Here is a 21,109-nt window from a genome sequence, read left to right as displayed (position 1 = left end):
CTGAGCAACGCTCACTCTCTCAGCCTGTACTCACAGCAGAGGTGCTCCAGCCCTCTGATCATCTTTGTGTTTTGCATTTGTGTTGTGTAGTGTCCAAAGAAATAAAAATACCAGTAAGTGCTGCAGTCTGTTGAGTGGGAATGGAAGAGTTTCCCCTCTTCTATCAGTGTCTTGTTCTGTTTGTGCTAGGGGTTAAGACTTTTAACCTAATTACTACATAAAAAGACCTGCTCTCATATGGATTGTAATAATATCTTTGTAAACAACCCCTGTGCCAAAAGCTGTAGAATTTATTACAAATGCTGTCTTTTTTTTTTTTCCCCAGATCTTTTTGGATTCTTAATTGATCCATATTTCTGAACTCTCGAAAGCAGCCAAAATGAAGCTGAAGCATAACATCAACCCTGTTCTTCTACAGTTCATAAACTTGATAATCTTGGTGTACACCTTTGTAACGTACATTCCATGGTACATCCTTTCAGGATCACGGCAAGCTATAGCAAAAGCCAAGCAGGTTAAAGCTAAACCTGTGAATAACAAGCCTGGGGGTGCATACAGATCTGTGAACAGTCTACACTGCTTAGCTTCTGTTTTATATCCTGGGTGTGACACACTTGACAAAGTTTTTAAATATGCTAAAACTAAATATAAGGACAAAAAACTCTTGGGAACACGTGAAATCCTAAAAGAGGAAGATGAAATCCAGCCATCAGGAAAAGTTTTTAAAAAGGTAAGTCTTTTTGCAGTCTGTCTCTCCAGATTTTTTCAAAGACTCTTTATTCTCTTTTGCAACACCTCCAATCCAGTAAGGCCAATCAAGGGAAAAACTAAGTTTCTCTACTTAAATGGAGTAGTTGTGAAAAGAGTTAAATTCTCAAATTCCCGATCTTTTATTGTTCTGCATTTAAAACAAACTGAACCCTTCTTGCATTCTTGAGTAGATATCCTCTTTTATGGTTTTAGCCAACAAAAACCCGCAAATGTAGTTTAAGTGTTTGTTTTTAATATTCAGCTGATGATGGAGGTGTGGCAGCCTTAAAGTTTTCCTTCTAGGTGAATTGAAGAGTCTTCCTGTGTGTTATTCTGAACTATAATCAGAGGTATGGAAGAATTACTAGATGTCTGTCATCATATGTGCCTTTCCAGTAAACTTAACTGTAAATTAAGGATTTACTGGTTTGCCCTGTGAATTCAGGGGTTAAATGAAATTTTTGTTTGGAAAAGGATTGCACAGACTTGGATTGGAAGATTTATTGTTTGTGATTTGGTTTTTTTTTTTTTGGTGTGTGGAGTTTTTGGTTTGGTTTTTTTTTCCCCTTTCAATTGCCTTTAAGGTGAATGAAATCTACTAAATCTGTACTCATAGTGTGGGGGAAGAGGTGTAATTTCAATATGAAATTGTTACTTCAGGGGCTGACTTTTTATAGTCTTTAAAGGTCATGCCTGTGTTGTAAGTTGCTGCTTTGTATTTGTTCAGAGGCATTTAAAAGGGCAGTTTTGACTGAAGAAGCGTGTCAGAATACCATTAATGGGATACTCTTGTATGTGCAGATAGGTGTTAAAGGTCTGCACTTGTGTCTTAAAGTTGTTGACTATGTGGTATAAGACAATTTTTCCATAAGATTAGTTTTCCTGCAAAAAGAAAAAATGATCTCTTCATATAATAAAAGATTCCTTAAGTATTGCTAGTTTTAATTGTGATACAGGAGTATAATATTTATAGTAGAATTTGGTTAATATCACAATACACAGGGAAGTAAAGTTCTGTTAAATTCTTCATAAAAGCTTTACTTGGTACTGAAGCTTCTTCCAAGCAGTGGAGTTAATTTTTCAGTATGGAGGAAGTGCTGGGAAAAATGGGTACCTGGAACCTTTCTTGGTGCTCATTTTGCTGCCTCATTGCCCCGTAAATAAAACAGAAAGGTCATGTTGTACAAAGTGAGCTAGTGAGTGCAAATCGGTTCTGGCTGCCCATGCTCTGTTTTTTAACCAGAATTAGTAATGTAAGGCTTAAGAATTTAGGAGTTTTAGCCGTTTCCATTATGCAAGCAAAGTATTCTGAATATTGGAAAGCTGAAGAAAGTTGGTATTGACCTACTTAGATTACTTGTTTCTTGGTATTTAGACTTAGAAATTACTTAAGTTAGGTAATTTTGCCTAAGCTTGACACAACAGTTCATTATGGTCGGGTGCTATACTTGCCCTCGTGGTCTTTTGGTCCAAGTCGTGGCATCCTGCTGTGAGAACAGGCTGAGAGTTGGCATTGTTCAGCCTGAAGAAAAGACTGGAGGGAGACCTTATAGTGGCCTTCCAATACCTGAAGATGGCCTGCCAAAAAGCTGTGGAGGGGCTTTTTACATGGAGTGCTAGAAGAAGGAATGGCTTTAAATTGGAAGGGGAAAGATTCAGATTAGACATTAGGAAGAAATTCTTCATGATGAGAGTGGGGAGGCCCTGACTCAGATTGCCCAGAGAAGCTGTGGCTGCTCCATCAGCAGCCACCCCGAGGTGTTCGGGGCCAGTCTGGATGGGGCTTTGAGCAGCTTCATGCAGCGGCAGGTGTCCCTGCCCAGGGCAGGGTGTTGGAACTGGATGGGCTATAAGGTCCTTTCCAACTCAAACCATTCTATGGTTCTGTGATAGTCGCCTAAGTCTGCTTTTAGTTTGTTTTCGTGAAGGAACACTTTCTCAACACCTCCTCACATATTTTAGCAAGTGAGGAAAATCGGAAAATTTCGCAAGTTTCTTTGTGAATATCAAGGTTATTTTTCTGTCTTTTTTGTCTTTCATAACTTGAGTCTTTTTACTGCCTGGTTCCCTTTAGCAAAGGCAACTTGTTGAGGTTTATTGGGTGCAACTTTTAAAAAAGGTGCATGACAACTTGAATTTTTGGATAGAAACCCTGGAATTTCTATACCTTACAAGAGCAGCCTAACTTGTTAACTGTATCTTCCCTTTCAGAAGTTAGACACAGTGGTGGGTAATGATTGATACATTTTTCTGCGGTCAACTGCAAGTCAGGGGCAGATCTGAATGTAGATGATGGGTCTGTGCACTGAATTGCATTACCTGTTTGTATATGTGCCTCTATGCAGATTGCAATGGTCTAGATTAGCCTGACTGGTGAGTTGATAGTGGGGCGAGTATATACCTCAAAGTAAATATTAAGCTTCTGATTCTTAGCATAACTGTGTGCTCACACTTCTAGCTGAAATAATTTAAAGCTAGATATTCAACATTTTTAAGATCAGATACTACAGTAATTTATTCTGAGAACAATGGTATCCCAGATAATCTAATTTTTTTAATTTTTGTATTGTTAAAAAGATTGATTTATTCCTGTGTAGTTGCCAAAGTTGCAGAAATTAATGTATGTTAATAAAATAAAAATACTTACTTCTGCTCACTTGGTTGCATTTTATGGTATTTCAAATGTAGTTAGTTTTTCTGTTTTCTTCTGTAGGGTCCTTTTAATCCATGGATTGGAGGGCCTACCTACTATTAATTTCATAAAACATGTATTTAAGTCAGGATAAAATAATGGTGAAAATACTTCACTAATCGAGATGCGATTAATTGGAAAAAATAATTTAAGAAGAGCTTAAGTTTTATGATACCCAAAAGATGAACTTTATTCTGCTGGTTGATTATTTTGTCAGTTTAGTTACAGGTTAAATTGTTAAGTGCTTGCTTTTGTGTATGTTGGTTTTTCTTTGTTTATGATCTCTTGTTTGTTTTGGAAATGGTTTCTTCTGTTTTAAGAAGGGTTTGTAACAAGGAACAGAATTAATGTAAACACTAATAAATAGGACACAGTGGGGAGAACTAAACATGGTTGGGGAAGTGGGAAGTGATGGCTTCTAAAGCCTGTGAGATGTATGTGAAACAGTAAGTGTATAGGCCAGCACTTGGGAATCCAAATATTAGTCGCAGTAGCTGATACTGAGACTTTCTGGGAAGTTGCAGGAACATTTTTGTTTTGCCAAGGCATTGAGCAGTGAAAGAACTGCTTATGATGTTGAATAATGTGGGTTGCTATGTAAATTATAATTTAGGATGTGTTTTTTCAGAAGTGTTCACCTACAATTTATGTTTTCATGTGAAAAAGGCCAAAAATGGACATTACAAATAACCTCCTTTGTATTATTTTTAATGTACTTTCTGCAAGGAAATATACTTAATTCATGATCACTGGTTTCCAAATTGTAAATTGTTGTTCAAGCCTTATAAGCTAATTTTAGGAAGACATTGAAAGGTAACTGCGATCAGGTAGGTTAATGATTCTACATGTTCCTGTAGCTTTTCTGAGAACATTTTATGACACCTTCACACTAAAAGTTTAAGTATGATTGCCCTAGAATCCAGATTAAAGAAGCATTCAAATATGCATTTTTTCCAAATATTAATACAACACTGATATTTAATAGTATTTCCAATACATTAAATGGATAACTCAAATATTTGAATAACTTGTGGTGTAAGTATGTTCAAGAGCTGGTACACTAGAGGGCAGCATTTTTCTATTTAATGTCGTATTTCAAAGAACATTTAGAGGTGCTGTCTCTTCTGATTTAGTGTTTGGTTTTATGGATCTGTTTGATCTGTTCTCAATAATGTTAACTTCTTCAGCTCTTCTCTTGCTTTCTCTTTTACAGTTTCTTTCTTTACCTATATCAGTAGTTATCTAGCAGAAATAAGTTCTGAAAGTTGTAAAATTGAACATTTAAAATGGATTATGGCACTTAAAATCAGTCTTAAGAGCTGTTTACAGTAGGAACATTGGAGAATATTAGCAATAGGCTAACCCTAACCTAAAAATATTTTATATTTTTATTAAAAAAATTTATTTTTTTGATTTACTATGAGTTACATAGTAAATGATGGAGATTGCCAAAACCTGCTCATTTATGGGTTGACCAACTTGCCAGAAACAGCAACAAGAGTCTGGTTGTATTTCTTAGCCTAATTATTTGTGAGCAGCATCATCTCTGAGGCAGTGTCCGAATATAAGGGTGGAAAGGCCTGTCGCCTCATTCTTTTCTGTCAGCTTTCAACTGATGAGCTTGTCAAGAATTTCCAGGTCTGCCAAAAATACTGTAGGGTTGGGGAGGTGGGAGATGTCCCAAATGGGATTTAAAATTCGCGGTTACTGAAATTTGGATGGATAGGAATAGGTGCAGTATTTTCTTTGGAAGCAGGACAAGTTTTCCACACTGGAAATACCTTGATATGTGGAAGCTGAAAGGAACTCCCAGGTCCTTCTTGAGGGGCTGTAGCTGTGAGTGTGGGTAGCATGTGAGCCCCAGGGTGCCGCGGATGCAGTCAGGCAGCAGTTCTGCTATACTCTTACCTACAGCTGGAAGATTCAATGAGATCCTTCTTCTCCAGGAAGGTTTTTGGCTCTGAAACAGTGTATTGGGCAACAAAACTGAGTTTCTGTCAATAGGACAGGAAAACCTAAGCAGATATTTGTTAGTAATGTTTTTATTTTTCTGGCAAAACTGCCAAGTGGTGTTATAGAATTATTTGGTTGGAAAAGACCTTTGAGATCATAGAGTCCAGCTGTCCTCGTCCACTACTAAAACATATTCCTGAGCACCTCATCTACCCATCTTTTAAACGCCTGCAAGGATGGGGACTCGGCCACCTCCCTGGGCAGCCTCTTCCAGTGCCCGGTGACCTGTTCAGTGAAGAAATTATTCACTATGTCTAATCTGAACCTGCCCTGGTGCAACTTGAGGCCATTTCCTCTCATCCTATCACTTGCCACTTGGGAGGAGAGACCAACATCCACCTCGCTACAACTTCCTTTCAGGCAGTTGTAGAGAGCAATAGTCTGCCCTCAACCTCCTCTTCTCCAGGCTAAACGACTCCAGTTCCCTCAGACTCCTCTCGTAACACTTGTTCTCCAGCTCCTTTCCTAGCTCTGTTCTTCTCTAGACGTTCTCCAGCCCCTCGATGTTCTACTGAGGGGCCCAAAACTGAATTCAACATTCGAGGTACAGCTTCACCAATGCTAAGTACAGGGGCACAATCCCTCCCTTCCCTGCTTCTGCTGGCCACCTGGTTTCTGATCCAGGCCACGATGCCATTGACCTTCTTGGCCACTTGGGCCACTGCTGACAGTTATTGTTGGCAAGTATTGGTTTTTGGCTTTGATAAATTCTATTTACCCATGAATACATTTGTGGAGTTTCCAAGAAGCTGTCTATACCTGTCCTGAGTTAAAAAGTCTTGTCCTACACAGCAAGTAAGTTAATGAGCAAGATGCAGCAAGGTTGTGGTGAGTACAGCTTGGTTACCCAGCAATGAACTGCTGCAGCTTGAAAAAATGTTGGAATAAATGTATTACATTGTAGCTCTCTATTAGTGTTTGAGTCAGATTTTAATATTAGTTTTATTAAAGGGGTGAATGTGGAAATAGGCTCATTAGAAATGTAGCTGTGTGCCAAAATGTAATTAGATTTTACAGCCCACAAGTTTGAAATTTAGCTTAAGTTGAGAAATGAAATCTGGAAAACAGAATGGAGGGAGGAATTTGCTTTTCTAGGTTTTCTTTGTTGTCATTTGGTTGCATTCAGTGCTAATGCTGTGCAACTAAGGAAATGTTGGAAATACTTGACTAATAAGAATCAGTGTTCAAAATTGTCTAGGTGCCTGTATAACTGGACAGGTGAGGTGTAATAATTTGAGCCTGTTTTTTCAGTGCAAAACTTCTTTGTAATATAACTGTACATGAAAATGTATAGATTATCATCAAAGAAATAACCTATCGCTTTGGGAGAAACTAGTGCTCTAAGGTGTAAGTGTGTGCATAGAAGTCTGTGACAGTGATCTGGAAATTGAAGCCAAATTTTCTGTGCACTAGCTTTCCCATCTAAAGAAAGGTGAGATTGCTTAGCTTTTTCCACATGATTTTTCAGTACTGAGGTCTGCCAGTAAATCCCAGTCCAGTCTCTGTCCTGCTTTTAGTAGTAAAAAAGGCCAAAAAAATTACTCCTCTTCCCCTTGAATTTTGTTTCGGAACAAACAAAAGGAAGAGGATTTCACAGTTTCCGGCTGAGAACCCACTGACAAACTGCTGCCTGCATTCCAGTTTCCCTGTTTAGTGAGTTTTTTTACAAGAACAAACAGTATCCTATTGTGTAGGAGAATCGCAGCCCAGATATCCAAGAAAGCAAATAAAGGATATGTATTGTACTGAGCTGTGTCTTGGCACTCTTGGTTTAAAATAAAACAGGCCCTTGTGAAAAATCAGAAGATGTATGGGTGAGATAACCATGGCCTTTTGGAGGCTTCTGAAGATATGAAATACAGTGGGAATCGTGTGCTTTCCCAGTGTGGAAACAGAAAGTGAGGTGATAATGTGCGTGGAGCTGTTGCACTATTTGTGTTGGAGCTTCCACAGTCCCTCTCGTTTTTGGCAAGAATGTTATTCATTGCTGCTTTTATTGCTGAATATTTGCTGAATATTGCTGAATATTATTCAGCTGCTTTTAGAATATAAGCAAGTTTTACTACAAACAGTTGTGGTTTCTTCACGTGCGTAAAGACTTAGTCGGGCATGTATTGAGTATTTTCTTTTTCTAAATGGGATTTATTATTTTCATTAGGTCATCCTTGGCAAGTACACCTGGCTTTCATATGAAGATGTATACGTTAAAGCTGTTAATTTTGGGAATGGCTTAGCAGTATTGGGTCAGCAACCAAAGACTAACATTGCTATCTTCTGTGAGACGAGAGCTGAGTGGATGATTGCAGCGCAGGCCTGCTTCATGTGTAACTACCAGCGTAAGTACACATCTTCCCTAAAATGTTTGTCTTGTGATCTTACAACAGAGTCTGAAAACATGCCTTTTTTTTACTTCACTTTACACACTAAGAAAAATTTGTATAAAGATTATATGGAGTAGTTAAAACCACAAATTAAAAAAACTGCCTAAGGTAGAGACTATGCACTGTAGCATTGTGCCTTATTGAATGGAGAACCGTGTATTTGTTTGCAGCTGGAGTATGCTTTCAGTAAGTAACAGTTGCTCAATGAATTTGTGAGAGGTTTATTTTCTTTTAATCTCAAATCAGTACAGATTCCCAAGTTTCTGAAAACAAACAAACAGAAATCACACATGAATTCATTGACTCTGTTTCAGGAGTTGACGTCAAACCTTTATCTGTGCCTGCAAGTTCTGTTTTAGCTGGATATTTTGTCAACTTTTATATTTTGATTTTGGTTGGTTTATTGTACTTTTATCTTTAAAAAGTGAAGAGGAATGAGGAAGTCCTGAACTTGTTTTGGACAGTTCTTTTGGATTAAAAAGTTGCTTAGTAACTCCTTTACCAAACTACAAGTAATTCTTTAATCAGGCTCAGACCAAGGTTTGAATAATTTTTGGGGTTTTTTTTTTTTTTATTTTTTTGTTCCTTGTCTTCACATCTTGACTTTCTCATAGTCCATTGCATGTCATTTAGTGCTTCCTGGTTTAACCTGAATGCTGATTTAAGACTACACTCAAGGACAAGCTTGAGTCCTAGTTGTTACTTCAGAAACATTATGACTGTGTTTAGTTTTGGTGAACTGTTTAAAGTCAGTCTCACTCTTATTTGAAGTATACGGTTTAATAGTACACTAACTGGATTCTTAACCTAGGCACCAGACTGAGACTAGGTTCCCTGACCTCTCCTTTTTGTCATGGAGTAACCATAAGGGAAGTGTCTTTTTGGGCTTTTCTGTCTGATGACAGTTCTAGTCCCGTTCTGTAATTCCTAGCTGCTTATGCTTTAGTCTTCTGCTCTTTTGTTCTGGAAACTGCTGTGTTGGGGCAGAGCTGAGTCTGCACAAGGAGAAAAAAGTGCTTTCTTTGCAGGATATGTGTACTGGGCAGTTGCAGGCTCTGTTGGATGTGCCTTAGGCGAGTGGCAGAATAGGACAGACTGGCTGGAGGTGTCCTTGTGCAGCTCCACAGCACAGGGCAGAGACAAATATAAGTCCAAGTCTTCGCCCCTTTTACTTGAGGCATGTCGAGGGCCATGACTGTCTGAGGTACATCTCTGCCGCGGTGGAAAGCCTGCTGTGTACCCTAACCTAGTCTGAGCCTAGGCACAAGGATATGCGAAGGAGCTCTAAGCCTGTTTCTCTTGCTGAGAAACCTGTTGAGTGCTGATCTCAACCTGGTATTGGAATTGTTTTCAAATGTTTCTTTCATCAATGCTCCTCAACATGTCGTTCACTTGACTGTAAGCCCAGACTGGCTGGGTGCTGTGATGTTCTCAAGAGGGGCATTTCTTGTTTTTCTGCGGGGCACTCTAAAAACTGCTGTTTCTCACAGGCAGTGGCTTCTTCTCTCATAACACATTTAAGAGATGAGTTGTAACAGCCACATGTGTAGAAATGCCTGGTTCACTACTTACCTACGCTAAAGCTGTTTATCAATTAGACTTCTTTCAGATTTTGGAAGCAAGCCAAAGAAGAAAATTGTATCTTAGATCGTCCTTCTCTGCTCTAAGCACGATCTGTTTCAGTTTGAGAATATGAATATAGCAGTTTTCATTTAAATAAGTCTTTACTGTGGGTCAGCGTGATTATTTTGTATGTTCACTTACACTGTATTATTCCCTCAGTTTTAAGGGTGGAGTTGGTTGTGAGATGTACTGCTCTAGCCCGTACCATTTCAAAATCAGCCTGCTTGCCTTGTGTGATGATAGTGGATGATGATAGGAGATAGTGGATGTTATGTATTGTGACTTTAGCAAGGCCTTCAGCATGGCCTCCCGTGGCATCTCTGCACTCAGATTATTTAGACAGAAACTGGATAAGTAGCTGGTAAGATGGATGGAAAATTCATTAATCCATTGTTTGAATGGATTGTGATCAGCAGGACAAAGTTAGCTGCGAGCCCTCGGGGATTGATACCGAGTCCATTACTGTTTAGTGTCTTTATTGAAGATCTGGATGATGGGACAAAGTGTAAACATAGCAGGTCACAGCCTGTAGCAAGTTGGTGGGAGCAGCCAGTACACTGGAGGGCAGGGCTGATGTTCAGAGGGGCCTGTCAGCTGGAAAGGAGGGCTGTTGGGAACCTCATGGAGTTCAACAAAGGCAATTACAAATTCCTCTGTGTGTATTGGAATAACCTCATGCACCAGAATAGGGTGGGGGGCACTGGATAGAGAGCAGCCTCGTAGAAAAGGACCAGGAGTCCTGTGGGATAGTGAGTCAACCATGAGTACACAGTGCCTTCTTGTGATGAAGGCCAACAGCATCCTGGGTGGTAGTAACACGAACATGGCAGGTAGGTCCAGGGAAGCTGTCCTTCTCTTCCGTTTGAATGCTGATGACACCACATCTAGAGTACTGTGCTCAGTTTTGGGCTTCCCATTAGAAAAAATATCCTTCACATACTGGATTGAGTCCAGTGGAGGGCTGCCAAGACACTGAAACGGTTGGAGAACGTGACATACGAGAAGAGGCTGATAGACTGGGGTCTGTGCAGCATTAAGATGAGTGAGTTGAGATCTTGTTACTGGCTAAAACTAACGGGAATGTAGTGAAAGGATAAAGCCAGACTCTATGCAGAAGTGTATTTCGTTAAGGCTGGCCTGAGTTGAAACATTGGAAAATTTGATTAGATGTTAGGACAAACGTCCTCATTGTGAGGGTGCTTAAGTGCCAGAACAGGAGCTTGGAATGGTTGTGAAATCTCTGTCTTTGGAGATACTTACCATTGGATTGGCCATGGCCCTGAGCACTCTGCTGTGATGAACTGTTTTGTGAAAGTGGTCTTCCCAGGTGCCTTCCAGCCTAAAGTCCTTGATCTTTTTGGTCCTTTCTTCAGCGAGTGACTGCTTCAAACTCGCCTGCCAAAGCAGAGATCTACACAGGCTGTTCTTGGATGAATCACCCGTGTTGCTTTTAAAGTATGTGTCTCCTAATACACAGTGTCAGTTCCCTTTTATCGCTTTTGGGATCTGTTGGATTCCTACTGACTGTCTTGGGAATAAAATACAAAGGCTTGTATCAATTATTTTCTCTTTCTAAGTGAAGTACACTTACAAATTCTAGGAAGATTTTTTAATTTGAGGAGGAAAAAAAAAATCCGAGCTAGTGGATGGTGTCGTGTGTCCAGTGGTATGTGTGTGTTTCTTGTTTTGTTGGATTAATGTTTTCAATTCCTTTACTGAGACGTGCTTCAGCACACTGTCTGACGTGGTATTTAGCATCTAAGCTAAATGCTTACATGAACTTCATCTTACATGAACTTGGCTGACTTGTGTGTTGGCAGATGATGATGATACCATGCAGTGTTCACGTAGTTCCTTTGCTGGATAAGCTATAATGTACAGATGATGTTGAAGTAGTGTGGCAAGATACTGCTAAATGACTTGTAAACTGAAAAAATGCTAATCTGATTTTTGTAGCAGTGAACTGCTGTGGTGGGGTTGTGACATTCTTTCCAAATGTGAGATGTATTAAATCTGGTGGCTCATGCCCAGAGCTGATGCTGAGAGAGCAGGTTCGCCTGCGTCATACCTAGAATTGGAGAGAATGCCCTTTGTACTACAGAGTTAACGTGGGGAAAGTAGTTTCTGTTTTGTTATGGATTACTCACACAAACAAATGGGTTTGTGATTAAATACTTGCTTGATTGTAAGCTTACATTGTTTGATGCTATCCAAGCCTTGTGTTTGCAGGAGATAGAGTGGGGATGCTAGTTCAAAAATGGAAAAAAAAGTGCTAACATGATAACAGATGTTCTTCCAATGTATCTCCTCTTCAACTGTGTGAAGAGCTCTTCACCAGTGTGGGCAGATGAAACACCTGAGCGTATAACCAGATAATGAAATAAACAGGAAGGATACTGTTTCTTTTTTCAATCACACCTTCCTGAAACTTGGGCAAAAGTAGTTTTGTCAGAATTCATTTGACTGAAGCCTATAAAGGTGTACTTTGCTTCTTACTTGTTAGGTGTGATGGGTGCTGAGACACTCAGTTTAAAGTTTTAGTTGCGTTGAAATAAATGTCAAAAGTTCTATTTTATTTCTTTAGGGCAAGGCGTTGTTCCTGTCTGTAAGCTGGCAGACTGAGTGGCGTTAAGATTTTTGTTTGTCGGACTTGCAGAGCCGCCTATCTATCAGGGCTCGTTCATGCTATTGTATGTGTAAGGATGAACACAAAAGTCAACCCCTTCCCAGTGTGAAAAGGAAAGGAAAATACATTATCTACATTTTTCAGATTTGCCTGGAAAGGTTTTAGGTGCCAATGTGGAGAAGTGAGAATTTCAGAGCAGAGTCCTTGCTCTGTGTTTTTCTCTCTGTGATGTCTGTACACCATCATATAAATGGTGTAGCTTCACAGAGCTGCCATTTGTCCTTGATGCGCTGATTTGTAGATGAGTGGCTAACTACATAAATGGCTGTTGCGGAGATTCTCCTTTTCTCTCCAGGCAGTGTCGTTTTGGTTGTGCTTGCTGGCCTGGGGAAACTGGATTTCTGCTTGCTGTTTATGTAACAGGGGTCACTGCCGTAACTAGGGAGAGCTCGTGGGAACGAGGAGAGGCACTCTTCTGGACTCTGCTCCCACCAAATTAAAGAAAACACAGTGCATGTGCGTTTGCCCTGCAACAGTTCTGAACTATGATGGACTGTTTTAACAAGGGAAAAAATAAGTAGAGGTCAACTATTTACTTTTCTGTGTAAGAAAACTGCTTTTGAGCTCTTCCTTAGTGTGCTGCACTGGATCAGTAACTCCCTGGATTTCAACTCTTGGAATACAGCAGAGTTTGATTTTATTCTATTTGTATTTTTCATTTTTACTGTGGTGAATGTGGCATGGTTGCAGCCCTGCCATGCAGTGTGCTGTCTGGTTTTAGTAATTGTGTCGTTTAAATATTCAACTGAATCCTGCCTAAAATGTTAAAGAAATTCGGATAATTAGTTATTAATGATTGTGTTAATTGACCTTACAATGGTTTTGAGACTTTCTCACCTTAGGAAAGTAGGAAAGGATTATTTTTTTTGAAAGCAATACCTCTCTACCTTTTTAAGCTGCTTTTTTCTTGTCTTTTCTCATGCAGTTGCCATGTCAGGAACTTAAATATGTTTAAGTTGTTGATATGAAATAATTGTGGTTTAACACTCTGATAATGAACTGTACTTAAATACAGGAAAGTGATTTTAAAATAGTCAATTTTTCTTTCCTTGCTGTTTAATATTCTCTCAGTGTTGGTTTGATGTCTAATGACTGTGGTGACTAAACCTTTATGTTGTTTTAAAGAGATGGGAGAATGTGATAGTCACAGATTTATTACTGTGAGACTTAAATCTGCTGATGACATCTATTACAACATTACAGTCCTGTCTTATTAGCAGTCAGTTGCGAAAGGCTGGTAACTAAGCACGTGATTTCTGAAAGGAGAAGTCACGTAAATGAAAGCCATTTCTTTTCTGTGTGCAAGAGGACTGTTAAACAGCGCATTAAACTGCAGACAGATGCCTGCTTCTAAAATGGTAAAAGCTATGGAGATAAAAAAGTAGGTCTAGAAGATCTCTGGCTAGACCCTGAAAAACGGTTGAAACAGTATGATCCCAGAGACAGAGGTTGTTCCTTATCCCTTCTGTGAGTAACTGAAAATTATCCTGTATTTAAATCTATATAATGTGTATCCTTTAAAGCACAAAACTATACCATCTTTATATTAGTTGACAAACATTTTTACAGTTTTGCCTAATATAGAATAGGCTTATCTCAGCCTTTTGTTGTAAACTGTACTTGAAAGTGTAAAATAAAGATTTGGTTTTTTCCCCTCTATTTTCTATTCCAGTTGTGACTCTGTATGCCACGCTGGGGGGCCCAGCAATTGTACATGGGCTCAACGAAACAGAGGTGACCACCATTATTACCAGTAAAGAACTGATGCAAACAAAATTGAAGGTTAGAAGACTCTTTTTCTCTCTCTTTTTCCAGTGTATCTGCTCATTATTGTTAAAATGGCCTGGTTCCCCTGTAGAGAAAGATCATTTATTGCCTTCCTATAGGGCATATGCTTCTTCTGGAATAAGATTTATGTATCTGTCTTCATGTACTGAGAAAAACATCAATTAGTGGGATTTAGGCTCCTCAGTGACTGGAAAACAGGATGAGCCGTTTGTGCTGCAGTGCTGCCTGAATCAACACCTTTACAGGAACTGCTCTGGTTTCTAGGTGGATTTAGTGCCTATAAATTTAACAGTTGAAGCAAATGGGAAGAACAGAGAAATGTATAAACTGTATATGAACAGCTAAATGGCATCATCCTCCTGATTCATTGTTAACTGTTTTTCCAATAGGGAATGGCTCATAAATGTAAAGATGGGTGCTCAAAGAGTTCGAGCTGTTTTCTGGTGCTGGAGAGAGCTTGTTAAACCTTAGAATAGTCGAAAAACTTTCTTGACTTACTGACCCACATGGAAAACACAGGCAGAATAATGAATCTGCATGAGCTTCATCAGGATGAATTTTGAGGGTAGTCAACCCATCACATAAGGGAATGGTTTTATTTAAAAACCAAGTGCTGTTTCTGAAGTTTGAATGAGAATTCCCCTAAACTTTTTTCTTTTATATTACTGGAATTTAATTTTGCTTGCAGTAGGAGAATGAATTTCTTCTGCTCAGGATGATTATGACCCCTTCTTCCACCAGAACACTGATAATTGTTTTAGAACTTACATTTATTTTGAAGTGATGATCTAGTGCTCAACTAAATTTTCTGTATTTTTGCTATTTTAAATTGCACAGTAATCAAGGAGCAACATAAGAATTACTGTGAGCTCAGTGTTGCCAGCTGCCCAGGACCTTTTCTTCTCACACGTACTATGAGATTGAAAAGTCTGTTATCTCTAAAAGTCTTTACTGTCTTATTTGAAATAAGACTCAGCTCAGTAAATGGTTAGAAAATCTTTTGGACTCGTAAGTGGGAAGTTCAGTTAGTCCTGTGAATGTAAATGTGGAAAGTGTCAAGCTTGGCAGCTACTTAAGCTAGGCAAGTTTATCCTCTGATATTTTAAATCTTCAGAGATTTTGTGTGGGGGTTTTTTTTAAGTGGATACAGTAGATAGATTTGGTGTTCTTCTTCTTGTTGGCACAAATCTCATATTTAATTTCTGAATTTATGTTAATTTCCATAGGAAATTGTTTCTCAAGTTCCATTGCTGCGACACATCATCACAGTGGATGGCAAACCAACAACGTGGTCAGAGTTTCCCAAGGGTGTCATTGTTCACACGATGGCTTCTGTGCAAGCAATGGGGGCCAAGGCAGATACTGGTAGGTTGTCTCTTCTTTCTGTTTGGATCATCTCATTTGTTGTCCTGCTTTGACTTTGTTGAGTAAACTTGGGGAAATTGCAGATCTTGAACAAATTCTGCAGTGATTAAAGTTTTATCATCAACTTTTTCTGTAAACACAATCTGTGAGGTTTTTTGGTTTGGTTATGGTTGGATTTTTGGAGTATGGGTGTTTTTTTTCTTTTGGCTTTCATAAAAGTAAATTGCTCTTAAAAAAAGCTCATATGACTGCTGAAATATGTTAGTGTATCAGATCTCCCAGTTCAATAGGCTGTCCGCACTTTATACATTCTCTTTCTTAAAACAAATTGCAGGAAACAGGCAGCAGGCCAGGCCTGTGCCCTCAGATATCGCAGTGATCATGTACACAAGCGGATCCACAGGAGTTCCCAAAGGAGTTATGATCTCCCATTGCAACATAATTGCTGGCATAACTGGAATGGCTGAGAGGATTCCAAATCTGGGGTATGTACAACAGTTACCAGAAAATGAAGTTATGTAGTTGCAGATAATATTAGATAAATTACTATGTGCAATATTAACTGCTTTATATTGTTTTGTCTGTGACACATCATACTGCGTTTGATATCTGAGCATCTTCCAGTACTGCATTAAATGACAGGACTGCTTCGTGTGCTGTTTGTTCTTTTGTCTTGTGGATGTGGGCAAGATGGGGACACTGAGGCTGCCTTGTACTAGAGTGCTCAGAAGCTTCCCTTTGTGATCCCTTTGTCTTGTGATAAGTGTGTGGCATCCAGCTTCTGAAACAACACCCATATTATTTCAAATATGTTCTCAAGTTCAAAGGTATTTTTCCACTCTCTCTAGTTCAGCAGTAATATCTGTAAGTTTAGCTTAATGACTAACCTGAGGACTCGTAATGGTGTAATATAAACCTATCTTTTTACATATTTTTTACAGGGAAAGAGACATCTATATTGGCTATTTGCCTCTAGCCCATGTTCTGGAGCTGAGTGCTGAACTTGTGTGTCTGTCTCACGGATGCCGCATTGGTTACTCTTCACCTCAGACATTGGCTGACCAGGTATGTTGTAGGTGTTAAGTCATTGTGGTAAAAACCCAAATATATAATTACTCACATCTGATCTTTGTAATATTTTATAAAAAAAATACTACAACGGATCTTGTTTTCTGCAACTTATGAAACAGGATATTGGTGGTTGTAGCTAGTGCTCTACTTGTAATTGTTAAAAAATACTTTGTAGGAAAACGATTATTTCAAGGATGTGCTCTGTCATTTTGTTTCTTGTGTTAAAAATCTTGAATGCATCTACTAGTAAACTTGTTCTTCACTTTAGTCCTCCAAAATAAAGAAAGGAAGCAAAGGTGATGTTACTACACTGAAGCCAACCCTAATGGCAGCTGTCCCAGTGAGTAACTGAAGGATAAATAATTTTTGAAATTATTTTAAAAACATAATTAATAATCAGTTGATTTAACGACAAAATTAATGTAATGATAATGTAAATAGAAAAGGTAGAACCTTTTGTTAAGCTAGCTTAAATTAGTATTTTTGGTATGTATTTGTACAGTGGGGATATGTTTGTCATAGGAGTGTCAACAGTTTTCAAAGCTTAAATAGCTTTGGGGATTAGATTGCCATTTTAATTAGACATCTGTTTATCATAGTCAATGAATGGGATAAGGATAGCTGGCAGCAGGCAGTCTAGGGTTAACCAGTGCTCCTGCTGAGATGTTTGCTTTCCTTGTTTCTGTGTCTCTTAACAATGGAAGAGGAGGCAACCTGGGAGTGCGTTGTCACCTGAAATGTGTTAGAATTTCTAGATCATGTTTCCTTTTTGTTGTATTGAATTTAAGATGTCTGTTTCTTTGAGTAATAGTTTATCTTTTTATGTGACTAGGAAATTATGGATCGGATCTACAAGAATGTCATGAATAAAGTGAATGAAATGACTAGTTTCCAGCGGAATCTATTTATATTGGCCTACAACTACAAAATGGAACAGATTTCCAAAGGCTACACTACCCCGCTCTGTGATAGGTAATTTGTTTTTTAATGGCACCAAACGAACACCTCAAAGTCTTACCACATGAGCAGCATCTGGGATTTTTTGTTCTTTTCTTTGTTTGAATGCTGACACTTTGAATGTGTCTGTAAGTAATCATAAATTGAAACAACATTAGTAGTTTGTGTGATGGTTTTAAATATTTCCTGATATAATTTAAGTGGGTGTTATTTAACTTCAAATTGGTTGGAGATTTATATTCATTGCATTATTTTCATCAGGACTTAAATAATAAAATTATACCACCTTGGGTTAGGTGGGAAGCCTGTTCCAATAGGTAACTGTAGACTAAATATTTTCATGGAAATGAATTGTAGAATATCTGAAGGAACACATAAGGCTCATTGAGTCCAACTTTAGTCAGACTAAAGGATAATATAATTGCAAAATTCATACAGCTTATTTAAATTATTTTTGAGGAGAAAATCATGAAACTTTACTATCTACCAAAATCTGGGTTCTCAAAACATGTAATGTGGAAGCAAGCCTAGATAATTGTCTGTATTTTTTGAAAACTTAAATGTGCTCCTTCAAAGTTTTCCTTGAGTACTGTAAAAGTTTATTTGAAGATGGTGGGAACTTTCAGTTCAGATACAAAATGAGGTACTCGCTCGTTTTGTTTTTAAGCAACAAATATTTATTCATACCTTTGCATTTTAGCCTTATTTTCCGGAAAGTACGAATGCTGCTAGGTGGAAAAATTCGCATTCTGCTTTGTGGAGGAGCTCCACTCTCTGCAGCAACTCAGCGGTTTATGAATATTTGTTTCTGCTGTCCTGTAGGACAGGGATATGGACTCACTGAATCAGCTGGAGCTGGAACGATCACAGAAGGTGGGTGTCTGTGCATTCCTCAGAGTGCTGTAATCCGTGCTGGGTGCTATGCGTGTGTCACCTCTGGTGGTCTGTTCATTGGGTGTATGCCACCAAACATAACTGGGGAATCCTGGTAATCATAAATGCCTAAACAAGTAGGAATGCTCATTTTGACACATTGTGTTAAAAAGCCACTGGCCTTCACAGCAAACAGATGTTCTCATTTGTGACACAGAAACCTGTAATTATGTGAATGGCATCTTGTCATTGTTGCACTTACCAGATGAAATGAATAAATTATTTCTAATTTGAATGAGTAGATTGTGATAATAGGAAAATAAAAAAAGGGATTCAAAAGCCTGCACCAGGTTTTAATGTCATATAAGAGTCCTTAATTGCTTCAAGATGCCTTTAAGTCCTAAAATTTCACCGGTGTTCAGTGGTGGCAGAAACAGGCAGTATGTTTTGGTAATGGTGTGATCCAGCTAGGAACTGTATGAGGAGTATTGGGAGTTCATTGCTAGGTTATGCTGGCCTGTGAGAAATGCATTATGTTCCTTGGTGATCCACAAACTGCTGTGATGTGGGTTTTACTCCCAGAAGTCTTTGGAAGCAGCTTCTACAGTAGCTTGGAAAAAAACCCCAACATAGTGGAACTGTAATACAAATTGTGTAGTCTCCAGTGATGCTCTTTTGGGAAGGTGCCCAAATGCAGAATTGTTAGGAATTGAGACTTCAGACAAGTGAATTAGAATATAGAATCCCTGAACTGTTATGAAATATTGCCACTTATTTCAGAGTCCAGCAAACACTAAAGTGATTGTGCCACTTCTGAAGCATGATCCCCATGGACAGCTTCCTACCAAAGCTGTGTTGATTTGACTAGAGGCGTTTGTATACACAGCAATCTGCTCTCTCTGCAAGATAAGGATTTTACCTGTTATCTCGATAAATCCATTGGTTTTCTTTAAAGTTTTGTTCTATGAATTAAAATTCAGAAATAAATAGTGTTGGTTTTCACTAAGGTGCATAACAACAAAGATTTTTTTGATCACTTTTGGTAAATTCTGTTTTTGTGAAAAATCCTTTGTTTAAAATTTTAGTTTGGGACTACACTACAGGTAGAGTGGGGGCACCTTTGGTCTGCTGTGAGATCAAGTTATTGAACTGGGAAGAAGGTAAGAATTTCCGTGTGTGATTACATTATAGTGTGTTTGTAAGAACTTCTGTAGCTATTTTGTTATTGGGCTTTGCTCAGTAGTAATTAGAAAGCTATTCCTTGGGTTTTTTTAACTTTTAAATGCTACTTTTACGTAGAGAAGTTTGATCTTGAGTTATAAAAAAGGTAAAAAAATCCTCAGCGTTTAATATTGCCAGTTTCTAGACAGAAGTTATCAATGCAAGTGGCGTTTTGACTAGGTTGTATTATGGCTCTCTTTAGCTCTGCTATTTCATTCATCCTGGTCACTATAATTGTATGTGCATGTTGTATAAATTAATACAACGTTGTACCACTTTATGGTTTTGATCAGCATTCTTGCAGGACAGGGTGCAGGTCTTGCGTCTTAGAGGTGCTGGGTTCAGGAGATTCCAGCTGAAGCACACACAAGATCCCTTCTGTTGCCATTAAGAAATTATTTTCAAATAATTTTCATAATATTATTAATAAAATTCAATAATTGGCATATGGAATAGGAGCTTGCTGTGTAACATATTTAAGGGTTTGAAATGTATTTAGGTGATTCCTTTCACTGTAGGCTTTCATGTGTTGTACAGTAGAAACACAAGATACCTAAGGGTCTTTTAGGTTTGTTTTTCTTTCCTAAAAGATGAGGCAAAATTGATCTTTTTTTTTTTTTTTTGAGCCTACATGAAGCTGAGAGAGCCTGTTAGTCTTGGCAGAGAGGTTGCACAGAGGTGGTGTTTGCCCTCTGTGTGTGTTTGAATTTCACTGTTTGCAAACACATCTTCAATTGCCGTTTCTAGACTGAGAAGAGCTGAAACCACCTCTTCTCTTACTGAACTATCTAGGCAAGTAGTAACTTTGGCTGAGGGCTTACTCAAGTTTTTAGTTCTATATTTAATAGTAAAAATAATAGGAATTCTTACTTTGAGATGTATTTTAATTCTTGTTAACTTAATAAAACCCATACTTTTAGGTGGATATTACAACACTGATAAACCATATCCTAGAGGTGAGATTCTTATTGGTGGACAAAATGTGACTGTGGGCTACTACAAAAACGAAGTAAGGACCAAAAAAGATTTCTCTGTTGATGAGAATGGGCAGAGGTGGCTCCATACCGGAGACATTGGAGAGTTTCATCAAGATGGTTGCCTAAAAATTATTGGTGAGTTAATAAATTCAAGTGAATATATATAGATGCGCATATATTTTGGGTCTCTAAGTACTGTACTTAACCAAAGAAATTCTCTTTATCTTGCCTGGCATGAAGTTGTCTCAAACCCTACCTTGTATCCCAGGGAAAATCTGATATGTTAACCTAAACTTGATTGCACGCTTGAAAAGCTGATTTTTGAAAAACTTGCTTCCTTTTAAAACAGTCTTAGCAGTGACTCCACTCAGTTAGTAATTAGAGAGTTAAATATAAACTAATTGACCTAGATAAGGTGCCTTAGATTTTATAAAGTGTAGAATTTGATTCACTTAGAAGGGCTCTTTTGTGCTCAGGAATTAAATAAGCCTATTTTTAATTTTGTCATTCTTTATAATAAGAATATGCCTTTATCGTAAGGGAACTAGGAGAAAAATATAGTAAGGTAACGTTATTATGTGTAAGTCTGTGATATGCTTGTAATTCTTTGACACATGTAGGCATAAAAATAGGTGCCCTGCTAACTACCTGGTGTTTCTTTTGAAGCCATTTGGTGATTTAGGGTGCTCTGTGCTCCTGAAAACTAAGCTTA

The 21,109-nt window shown here is 38.3% G+C and overlaps 1 protein-coding gene across 1 annotated transcript in view; it reads left to right on the top strand.

The window, feature by feature from the left end:
* The first annotated feature begins 341 nt into the window (after positions 1-341).
* Positions 342-21,109, top strand: part of ACSL3 (acyl-CoA synthetase long chain family member 3) — a 32,183-nt gene continuing 11,415 nt past the window's right edge. Inside the window, exons 1-11 of the mRNA XM_069865165.1 lie at positions 342-730; positions 7,614-7,791; positions 13,818-13,927; positions 15,160-15,298; positions 15,633-15,783; positions 16,240-16,363; positions 16,638-16,709; positions 17,202-17,341; positions 18,027-18,199; positions 19,285-19,359; positions 20,341-20,532. Coding sequence (XP_069721266.1) covers positions 380-730; positions 7,614-7,791; positions 13,818-13,927; positions 15,160-15,298; positions 15,633-15,783; positions 16,240-16,363; positions 16,638-16,709; positions 17,202-17,341; positions 18,027-18,199; positions 19,285-19,359; positions 20,341-20,532 — 1,705 coding nt within the window. The 5' untranslated portion in view covers positions 342-379. The remainder of the gene's footprint in view (positions 731-7,613; positions 7,792-13,817; positions 13,928-15,159; positions 15,299-15,632; positions 15,784-16,239; positions 16,364-16,637; positions 16,710-17,201; positions 17,342-18,026; positions 18,200-19,284; positions 19,360-20,340; positions 20,533-21,109) is intronic.

This window comes from Phaenicophaeus curvirostris, chromosome 10, assembly GCF_032191515.1.
Source record: "Phaenicophaeus curvirostris isolate KB17595 chromosome 10, BPBGC_Pcur_1.0, whole genome shotgun sequence".
Lineage (NCBI taxonomy): Eukaryota > Metazoa > Chordata > Aves > Cuculiformes > Cuculidae > Phaenicophaeus > Phaenicophaeus curvirostris.
Note: the sequence above shows the minus strand (reverse complement) of the source record. Positions and strands in the feature narration are given on the sequence as shown.